Source organism: Haplochromis burtoni, unplaced genomic scaffold (genome assembly GCF_018398535.1).
Source record: "Haplochromis burtoni strain Fernald_Lab_line unplaced genomic scaffold, NCSU_Asbu1 Contig_192, whole genome shotgun sequence".
NCBI classification, from domain to species: domain Eukaryota; kingdom Metazoa; phylum Chordata; class Actinopteri; order Cichliformes; family Cichlidae; genus Haplochromis; species Haplochromis burtoni.
This window is the reverse complement of record NW_024582553.1, coordinates 490614-501122: the sequence shown is the minus strand read 5'-3', so window position 1 is coordinate 501122 and position 10509 is coordinate 490614. Positions and strand designations below refer to the sequence as shown.

The following is a 10509-nucleotide window of genomic DNA, read 5'->3' as shown; positions in this document are numbered from 1 at the left end:
AGACTCAGTCACACGACTATTAATACCTGTGGGGGGCTCCTTAAAGAAAAAAAAATGAGTGGATTTCATTTCCTCACATTTAGTGACTGACTGCAAGTAAGTGTGTGGGACCAACTGGTCACAGGACCACAATTATTTGTTATTGGTTGCCTCCCACCTGGATAGATGTGCAACTGCTTGCAATCCAAAGTGGACTGACTGCCATCAGTCTCAGACAGATTAGCAAGGGTTTGCAAATAACTGCCCTTTAATTTATAAACGCAGACAATTGCCAACAAACTGCAAACAACCTGAGTGAGTCTGTACTGATGAGCGCAACATGTCCCTGAGGTTTTCATTAAGGGACTCAGTTGGTTGTGTTCTTGTTATATTACCATATAAAAGCAAAGTTGAGACATTTGTGTTTCAAATTTAAGGTCCTGGGTGGACTCTGAATTTAAGCAGTTCATAGAGTTATCATTGCGTACCTCATTCACTCAAACGGATTGCAGACTGATTCAGTTCCATCACCATTTCGACTCACATAAGTTTCTTTGAAGATGGCAACTGACAGCGTCAATTTCATATCACAGGGTCACTCTTATTTGGGTCTTGCCACAGTCTCCAACCACCATTTTTTTTAATGTAACTGTAGCATGAGCCCAAAGCTGCACACTCCATCTCCTGCTGCGATAAGGGACAACTGCAAAACTGTCCGACCTGATTCGTCCACATTTTCAGTAGTTTAAATGTGTGAAAAGAGCTTTACAGCAAAGTCTTCTTTGCCTACTCGAGTCCCCTGACAATTAACCGTGACAGACAAGCCAATTTTCACGTCTTAAAGGTAGGAAGTGGAACATACAACGCAATACACAGTTTACCACTGAGGGATCCTCATTCAACGCTTGATTCAGTCCACTGAATTAAAAATAATACACATAGCCACACTACAGTGTTTACATCCATGTTTTATATACACGTTTCCACCATACTGCATGTAAAAATATTAACCATGTCACCAGTTCAGCCCACCCACAACCTCAACAGAGACAGATCACTTTCTCCCTTATTTTCAAAGTTAAATTACCAGAAATGAATAAAGTTTGTCACTATTATTACCTAAATATAATTTAATAATTACAATTTATTCATTAGCATGACAGACTTGTTTAAGTAGATGTAAATGCTCTGAAGCTGCCCCCGTCTTATAAATGCAGAAGTGAAAAATGACAAGTCAAGACACATTCCCCTTTTGGTTTCACTTGAAGGAGTCGTCACTGGTGAGACATCATCATTTCAAACTCACAAACATTAATCAGTTAAAAAAAATGAAAATAAAATAAAAAAATAAAAAAAAAGGTCAGACCTGCCCTTATTTGAATCTCGTCCCATAAATGCCATATTTAGACACAAATGTCTTTAAATGCTGCAGCTGTCAGCGAGATTAGTCACTATGATATTAGGGGAACTGTAACATGTAAACCAGCTGATATTAACATCACATTCTTCTGTTTGTTTACAGCACGGGACGTCCCCAGGGCCGCCCTTGAAGCCATGCAACCTATCGAGTCCTTTTGCTTTTCTCTTAGTAGTCGATGCTCCGAAGTGCAGCGATAGTGGACGTCAGTCGTCGAGGCAACAGCTTGGCGGTCTGTCTGTAGTCTTGTGGTTTAGTCCTAAGTAGAGTTACGATATTTTGCAGGGTGCGAGACGGCTGCAGGCCCAGGGCGTCCATCACGTTACTCAGATAGTCTGTGGAGCACAAACACAAATGTTCAGATATAATTTCGAGCTATCGTGAATTTCAATTGATGCCCATGAGAAGGAGTACGTCATCTGTCCTGCATTTTAGCTACTGTACCGATATCCGTGGCCAGTTGTTTAGTGGAGTGAGTGCTCAGCTGGGGGATCAGTAAAATGGCATCACAGTAGGTCTGCATGGTTGCCCGAGCAATGGAGCCCAACCAGTAGTCTGCTGTGTTGTCCAGCTCAGTAAGCTCATCACCTGAAACAGAAGGAGAAGGTCTTTGAGAAGGGCACCAGATTACAAGACATCTCCTCTTCAAATGAGTTGAGTTGTCACTCAAGTGTCTTTGACTTTAGGGAAAATTGAGGGGGATAATTTTCAGTTACCTTGCTCTGGAGGGAAAGGCAGCTTCCCAGCATGTAAGGCCATCTCTAAAGCCGGGTCCTCTTGTGTCACAAAAGGCTCCAAGTGGAGTGGGAGAGACATCAGGTACTGTCCTATCTATGTGGAGGGAAAAGTCATATGGTCTCTGTAAATATGTACACATGCCACTATATCCTGTTTATTTATATTTATCAAATGAAAGTTCACTAACATTAGTGATGTACTCTTGGGGTGACAGGCTGAAATTAGGCAGGTCCTCCGTGTAGCTCTCTCCAAGACCAGGTGATTCTTGACTCTTAAACAAGAAGCACAAATCAAACAGATTAAACGGATACGGCACATCCACCACTCGAGTGCGCAAACTCAATCCAAAAGCTTTCAGCACACATGCACTCAAATCATCTTGATCCTTATTTGAAATTAAATAACGCAGAAACTTGACACCTCCATCTTGGAGACGAGGCAGAGCTGGTGCTTGATCTGCATGAAGACCGAGTCAAAGGCCAGCTGGTTGGCCTGCTGATTGAGTCTGGTCAGAGCTGTCCTAGGCTCTGCTAACAAGCTGGAGTTACCTGTGCCTTTCTCCTGCGAGGGACAAGCAGAAATAGGAGGAAGTGTCGGGTAAGAAGAACAGCTACAGAAGGACCCTGATAAACCAAGTGTAAGGGTTCAATACAGAAAACTGCCACACCTTTAACGAGTAAAGAAGTTCCATCAGATTGTTGTATTCAGCCACATTTCCCCTCTGAAGGTAGTTGTATTCTTGCCAAGGGTTTTTGGTGGCACTCTTCCTTTCTGTGGAAGTGGCCTCCTGGATGCCTGCCAGGCTGCGTGGGCTGTACGACTCTGACAAGTACTTACCTGCTGTGGCCAGGATCCTATGGGACAGATCGCAAAGTAGACATTTTCTTTAAAATTCCAGATCAGCTTCTTGACTGGGTGCTCACTGTCATTGGGTAAAAATATTCATTCAGTAAAAAGATTCACTCACTTGTTTGACAGCTGTTGTTCAAAGGCCCCACATTGTCTAAGCAACTCTCCACATGTGGAAATGATCCTGCAAACAACAATATTGTTTTTTAAAGCAAGAAGACAGCTTTTTTCATGCAATTATTTTCAATCCATGTGAATTATAACAAAAGGGTTTGTTGTTGTTTTTTGTTTTTTAAAAAGGTAATAACCTGACTGAGTTCTGGAAAGCCGTCCAGTCCTCCTGGAAAACCGATGAACTTGGTGTGTCCTCAAGCTTACACTTCTTCCTGATCGACTGGAGTGTTGTGGAAAAGTCTGACACATACCTAGAATCAGCACCACGTCAAAGATGGTGAATCATCTACAGTAATGCTAAAATCAGACAAACTATATCTAGAGATAAAACATATCTGTAGCAATCCATGCAGTATGTGGCGTATGTGAGTGTGAGTAGAGGCTCTTTACTTGGTGAAGAGGGCTTTGAGAGCTTTGAGGAGGCCACACACTGCAAGTCCATCAGTCAGTCTGACACAGCGGTCCACAGCAGCACCAGCCAGGCCAAACAACTTGCCTACCGAGTGGCTCAACTCTTCTACGCAATCAATTACCTCCCCATGTTCCTGTAGTGGAGTGTGCAAAACAGGACAAAATGGACTATTATGCAGACTATATTAGGGTCACTGCTACATACAAACACATTTTTAGATTATGAATCTCAGCAACTTAACCCTGTAAAGGTGAGTTTTTTTCAGATTTCTACATCATCAGTGTGATCTATGTTTTCCTTAAAAGCCTGAATAAATTGCACAAAAATGCCAGATGTAGCAAAATGATGCAAATTAAAAGCCAGATATGCAAATTGATATTTAATTAATTTTGTCATTTGTGAGATGATTTAATAAACACTCCGTGATGGTGGTGTTTAGTGCCTTGTTTCCTTCAAAACTTTGTGTCGTTTTGCTGCAAATAATAAGTCCTCAAAATAATTGTGCTGGAGGAGTTCTGCAGCTATTCCTCACTTTTTCCCTTTTTGCTGTTTTTCTAACCTCGTTCAGTTTTACATGATGCACTTCTCCTGTAATCCTCATCCCATGGAGTTTAGGAACAGTCATGACTTTCATTCATCTGTAAACAGTTTTTGGGTGGATTCTTTTTAAACATCCATTTAGCTTCTGACTTCATGCATCTATTCTAAGGAGAAGTGAAACTTGTTTTCACAGACGATAGGTCCTACCAGTCTTTCTAGGCAACAGCAGACTTTATCAGCAAGTAAACTTTGTTTGAATACCGGGAGGGGCACAACAACACTTCAAATCTCTCAGTAACTGGAACACCTGACTGACAACTTGACAAGTTGTTAGCAAACAGGTTCACAACTCTTTCTGTTGTTAGTTTAGTTATAATTAGTTAGTTAGTTCAGTGTATAATTATGATTTGGATAAAGATCAGACTACAAGTAATTACTGCAAAAATTCTGGTTATTTCAATGGTTGAGTTTCTGGTGTGCTCTAACCAAAGGCACGGCGCTGATCTGGATGAGAAGGTGAGCTTCCTCCAGATCTCCATAATGTAGCTGATAAGATTTATAGGGATCATACAGCGCACAGACCAGCTCACTCAGCTTCAAGAGGTTATGTTCACCTGCAGCAGAAATAAGACCAAACATGAAGAGAACACTTTATGTTGTCATCTTCCATGAGCAGTATTTACACATATGGTTCAGGTGCATACCCAGGTGTGGCAGCATGGCTGCTTCAAGGTTGTGTCCAAAGGTGGACGTGGTGTGATGGAGCTCCAGCAGAGTCCCCAGACGCTCCTCTTGGGCTGCCCGCTCCATGGCCGTGCTCAAGCACACAGGTATGGATGGCACCATGGCCCCCAGAGACTGTATCAACAACACTGTCACCACTTCATAAGGCTTCTTGAACACCTGTGTGGATCCAAGATAAAAAAAAAAAATTAGCACTACAGAGTGTTAGCAAAGTAAAACCCATCAGGTGTCGATCTTGGTACTGCAGTCCATCTCACCTGGCTGCTCCACTGTATTTGGCCGTGCCAAGTGGAGAGCAAGGTGTCGTAGAATTCAGACAGCTGCTGATTCAGATTGAGCTCGCTCTGGGAGAGATCCTGCCATATACTCAGCAACTGGCCCTGAGAACAGCAAAACAGACAGTCATGCACAGAAGCAAATATATCAGAATATGCCTTTGCGGAGATTTATAGGTCACAGAGATGCAGTGGTGCCTACCTTGTGACACTTGTAGTAGTACGCAAGAAGCTGCGGCATTCTGTCGATCTCTGTGAAGACTTTAACAAACAGCTTGGCTTGGTCTGCAGAGAGGCAAAAGCATGTGATGTTTGTACAGTGTAAGCAAACTACAGCAAACCAAAACAGTAAGCACTGAATAAATTCAAGAAACAACACTTTCTCTGGGGTTCTTACCTACAGACATGGAATTAAACGTTGCTACTATCTGTGGGCTGGCCATGGCCTCCAGTCTGTTTTTCAAAGCCTCCAGGTGAACACACTTATCAGAGTAGTCTGGTGTGTCCACTAGCATGGCCAGACTGCTCTGCATGCTGGTTAGCTTAGAAGAAATTACTTTAAAGTCCTGAAAAAAGGAAAATATGATTACTATCGTTACCGTCAACATCTGCACAATATCGTAATATTATATAATTAGCTTTCAAAGGATAAAAAGCTAATTACAATAGCACTGTAATTACACATTACTCATCCAGTGCCTTGGAAGAGGTTTGACTCTACAGTGGATCAGTTTACAGCATGTGTTGAGTACACTCAGAAAGTTAGATTAAATAACAAGATTAAAGTGCTCCAATATTCTGATCTCTAACACGCATATGAGCCAGTGTGAGTCACATCAGTTCATAATTGGTAAGCAGCAAGGCAGGCAGAAACAAACCAAGAAAAGCTCTGCGGCAGAGTCTTTCTTTCATACCTGTGTTTTGAAGGTCTCCTCAATGTCTGCACTCAGTGTGCTCCATTTGTCTGCTTCCTGCAACGCTTCAGCTGCCAGCTGCATTCGACTCTTCACCTGATCTATCTCCACCAGGACCTGGTTGAAAATATGCATGAAACATACAGTTCAAGCCTCAGAAGTATGGAGTACTCTGCACATTTGAGTCCAGTGCTAGACTTTCACTATTATAATGCTTACTATTAAGCAAATTATTTCAAAAACACAATATACAAAGTATGTATACATGTTCTCCTAATGCACTAGATCACATTTAAATCCTGAATACACTTCAAGTAAGTATTGGAACTGTGCACACACCTGCATGGACTGCACTGTCTCCTGCTCAAATTTCTTGATGTCCTCTTTAACCATGACCATTTGCTCCTTGAGAAAAGAGGCCTCCTGTTTCAAAGCCTCCACATCTCTCAGCACTCGGGGCATATTTTGAAGGGCTTGGTTACTGCTCTCTACACAACAAATGAAAACACAACTCTAACTTTTTAACATGTCATAGTTAAATCCAACACAATTTTATCCATGCAGTACTGGTACACAGTATAAATACAAATGCCATGGCGCTTGATATCGTAATGTAGAAACCCACCAACTCTGTAAACTCAGTAAACTGTAAACTTCCCTTTCTGTTAGTGAAAATAAGTTTTACATATTTAGCTGAGATGTCATGGTAAAAGGAATCCAATTTCAACAGAATTTGTTAGTTTTTCCTACATGATAAAGAAAAGCTTCTGTAGGAAGTGTAAGAAAGGTGTCAACAACTGAAAAGACATTTTTAATCTCAAGAGTTTATTTCTTTCCTGATTAAATAAAAGTTAACAATAACAACAATAACAAGAACAATAATAATAATTAGGGCTTAAACAGACCTCATCATAATAAATCATACTTTTTATTAATCTCTGGCTCTCTTCCACAGCATGTCTTTTATCGTGGCTTCCTTCTTTCAACCGGTCACAGCACATTGCCATCCCTCCCTGAGGTGGAGGTTTCTGCTGGAGGTTTCTTCCTGTTTAAAGGGAGTTTTTCCTTCGCACTGTTGCCAATGTGCTTGCTCATTGGGGGTCATATGGTTGTTAGGTTTTTCTCTGTATGTATTATTGTAAGATCTACCTTACAATATAAAGTGCCTTGAGGCGATGGTTGTTGTGATTTGGAGCTAAAACTGAATTGAAGAACTAAAGGTAAAAGAAAACCAGAAAATGTTCTGGTAGTTTATTGGCCAGACTGACCTGTAATTTTACAACAGAAGGTTTCTGGTAATTAACAGAAAGTTCTATAGTCAATAGTGAAAACAAATGAAATTTTTATGTCATTTAACTGTTTGTTTATCACTTTCGTATATTATTCATGACAAACAGATCTTTATAAGAAAGAAAAAATGTAATAAATTACACAAGTACAAATTTTAAGCCAGCTCTGACACCTCTGATCTAGATACACAAACTCTTAAACTGATATATGAATAGAACATAAATCTTCTCAAAGACAATTTCTCATTACGTGTTGTGGTCAAGTCTAACAAGTCATTTTCTCATAGGTGTTTGTCCAGGTAGAGATCTGGTGAATGTAAAGGCCACAGTAGATGATTCGTATAATTTTCCTACACCTAAAGCCATTCAGTGCTCACTAATGCCCTGCTGATGGGGACACCATGACTCTTTCTGTAAAGTTTTCCTTTAATTTGTCATCAGAAGATTTCATACAGCATGCAATTTCCAAATGCACAAACCATAGTCCTTAATGACAACAAAGACACATGGTCACGTGGTTATGGTCCTTTTTAGAGGATTGTGGGGCAGCTGAATTGTATTGGTTCTACAGAAGTATTTATAAAACTGACTTTGCCGTTTATATTAATGCAATAAATGCAGCAGAAATGTTCTTGTAGCATACTGCATTAACTGTAAACGGGACGTAGTTTACTAAGTTAACAGTGTAGGCCATAAAGGCAAATTACAATGGTGAGGACATTCACTAAAGACGCACTGGCCAATGCAAAGTACTGACCCTCGATAGCATTGTTGACTTCCTGGATGAAGACCTGCAGCTTCATGACCAGTGTAGCAGCGTGTGCGTCTGCCTTCCCCGGCGCGTCCTTCTGCACCACCTTGAAGGCACCATTCACCCAGTCCTTCACGTCGAAATCATCGTCCAGGAATTTAGAGAAATCCATATCGCTGCTTCGTTCGGCCAAACTCTTCCGCTGCAGTCTCTGTCATCGACCCATTTCTATCGTTACGCTAGCTAATTTTTCCCCAGCACCGGCTTCGACACGAATATAAAATAAACAGCCCACGAAAATGAAATTATCATGACAACTAAATAGAGCTCCAACAATGCGACGGCCTCCTCCAGAGTTATTTTCAAAGGTTTACGGCTTTAAAAGACTACAGGGAGCACACATTTCTAACTAGTACTGACTGCAGTGGTAATGCTGACAACAACTTCCTGTAGCGCTTTCTATTTACCTTCCCCCTAAAAACAAATGCTAAAAAAACGGGCCGGCTGCCCAATAAAAATCCCATCAACAGACTGAGGAATGTTCGTTCTTTGTAAACAAAGTGTAAATATCTGTTTGTTTTTTAAGAAGCATGATATATTGAGGGCAGCTCATAAAACAGTAGCACATAAAGCGGCGAAGAGGGGTCACATTAAATTGGTCCGTACAGAAACATTGATAAAGGAACCGTAAATGGTATTTCTTGAAAAGTGGACAACCCCAGGTTAAAAAAATTCTACCAATCAAAGTCAAAATTAAAGTAAAAAACATTACATCCGAACATATTTTATTATTTTTTGTCATAGCCAATACACTTAACTAGGGTGACCAACCGTCCTCTTTTCCCCGGACATGGGGGAAAGCCATTCGTACTTTGTACAGACATATAGTCTCTGGGCTGCGTGGCTGTGACTCTGTACACTGCTGTACCCTGCTGTATCCTTTGCTGTACCCTGGACACAGTGAATATGCCATGCTACGATACATAACGGAGACCCAAGGACAACTCCCGGGGAAAATGTTAAGGGCAAAATACTGCCACGTTTTTCTGCAGAGAGTTAAATTCCTACATCTACCACTGGAAACTCAAGACAACTGAACAATATTTTCAGGAGTTTGAGATTCAGTTTGTTAAAAAAAGAGGTGTAAAGTTACATTCTCTGGATGGCCTCTTACATATCCACCTCATCGAGGATCAGGATTATGCACATACAACTGCAAAAAGGTGTGATATCCTGATGTTTGTTGAAATGGTAAAGCACTTGCTTCACCTCGATCCAAAAAAACGAATGACACCTGATCAGGTGCTGGACGATGCGTTTACAAAAGTGTGCCCTGCTTGCACCAGTGTAGCTCCTATGTTGAGTCCTGTTATGAACACATAAACTACTTAAGGACAAAGAAGAACGAGGCGTCAGATAGCAGGACAGAGTCTCCACACCAGCCCACCTCTGACACCAGACAACCTGCCCAAAGGAACTTCCCTCCCTCTGCAGCGGAGAGAAAAACACTAGTGAGCCCCCCGCAGCCAAAACGGTTTTCTCCCTTCAACTCAGAGGAACAGCCCCAACCTCATCAGGCCCAGTCAGTGTAAAAATGCTGAGACAATTCCAATGAAAGCACTGTGTAAAAGAAATCATCTGGAAGTAGATAAAAAGGATATGAGTGATGCAGAGCTTAAAAGAAAAAAGACTGATTGGAAAGATGTGCACAGAAAAACACTGTACCAACATGAAAGGTCAGATCATGACCAAAAGAAAAACCACTGTTCTAGGGGTCCATCCTGCTCAACCAGTAGCTACAGGACACAGAATTCCATCTCGCCAAGTAAGAGGAAGCCAGATGAAAACATCTTTGAGACGTCAAATAAGAGGGCCAGAACCAACTGCGAAAACAGCAAGAGCCACACCTTTAATGACAGTTGGGATGAGGACTACCGCTGCAGAGAAGCAAAAGGAAGCAGAGTAACAGGTGGAGGATAGGCAAAGGAGGGGTAAGTGGTCCGGGTGCCGTGGTACTGACAGAGATGATCCGATGAGTAGTTCTTCTAATAACTATGACGGCTAGCACTAACTGCGGTTAGCTGAAGACTTAGCGAAGAGTGATGGTAAGTGCTGGTATTAAATACCGGCAGCTCTATTGCCGGCAGGCGTGGAAACACACATGAATGCAGTGACACAGCTTAGGGGTGGAAACGGCGACTCTGTGGAAAAACCCGGCACTCAACCAGACCATGACAATCAGTATGTAGTGTCACTAACACTGTGGGACTCTATAGGGTTCTCTGGTCCCTTCCTCAATCTTCTCCTTCAGTGCTGCAACCACTGCATGTCATTAACGTTCTTCTCGTTCAAGGAGATTTTCCCCTTCTCTATACTATCCTGGGAACGTTAATCCATCAGTGTCAGATGAACTGTTCAAACTGTACC

General features: G+C 41.7%; 1 protein-coding gene across 1 annotated transcript; it reads right to left on the bottom strand.

Moving 5' to 3' along the window:
- Positions 1–1562: 1562 nt before the first annotated feature.
- On the bottom strand, positions 1563–8648 carry cog7 (component of oligomeric golgi complex 7). The gene is made up of 17 exons (XM_005935509.3): positions 8089–8648; positions 6382–6530; positions 6043–6159; positions 5526–5694; positions 5331–5413; positions 5111–5233; positions 4814–5012; positions 4596–4723; positions 3548–3702; positions 3292–3408; positions 3102–3167; positions 2802–2988; positions 2555–2695; positions 2322–2405; positions 2113–2227; positions 1841–1984; positions 1563–1731 (listed from the first exon to the last, which is right to left on the bottom strand). The coding sequence occupies exons 1-17, from the start codon at positions 8252–8254 to the stop codon at positions 1565–1567; spliced, it is 2310 nt and encodes a 769-aa protein (XP_005935571.1). The 5' UTR covers positions 8255–8648; the 3' UTR covers positions 1563–1564.
- Between the last annotated feature and the right edge of the window lie 1861 nt (positions 8649–10509).

What these genes read in the sequence shown, in the direction of transcription:
- cog7 (XM_005935509.3), bottom strand. Translation starts at nt 8,254, where the DNA reads ATGGATTTCTCTAAATTCCTGGACGATGATTTCGACGTGAAGGACTGG. An exon ending in CTCAAAGCCCTCTTCACCAA is followed by an intron (nt 3,409 to 3,547) that starts GTAAAGAGCCTC and finishes TGCTGATTCTAG; the next exon opens with GTATGTGTCAGACTTTTCCA. An exon ending in GCCTCGTCTCCAAGATGGAG is followed by an intron (nt 2,406 to 2,554) that starts GTGTCAAGTTTC and finishes TTCTTGTTTAAG; the next exon opens with AGTCAAGAATCACCTGGTCT.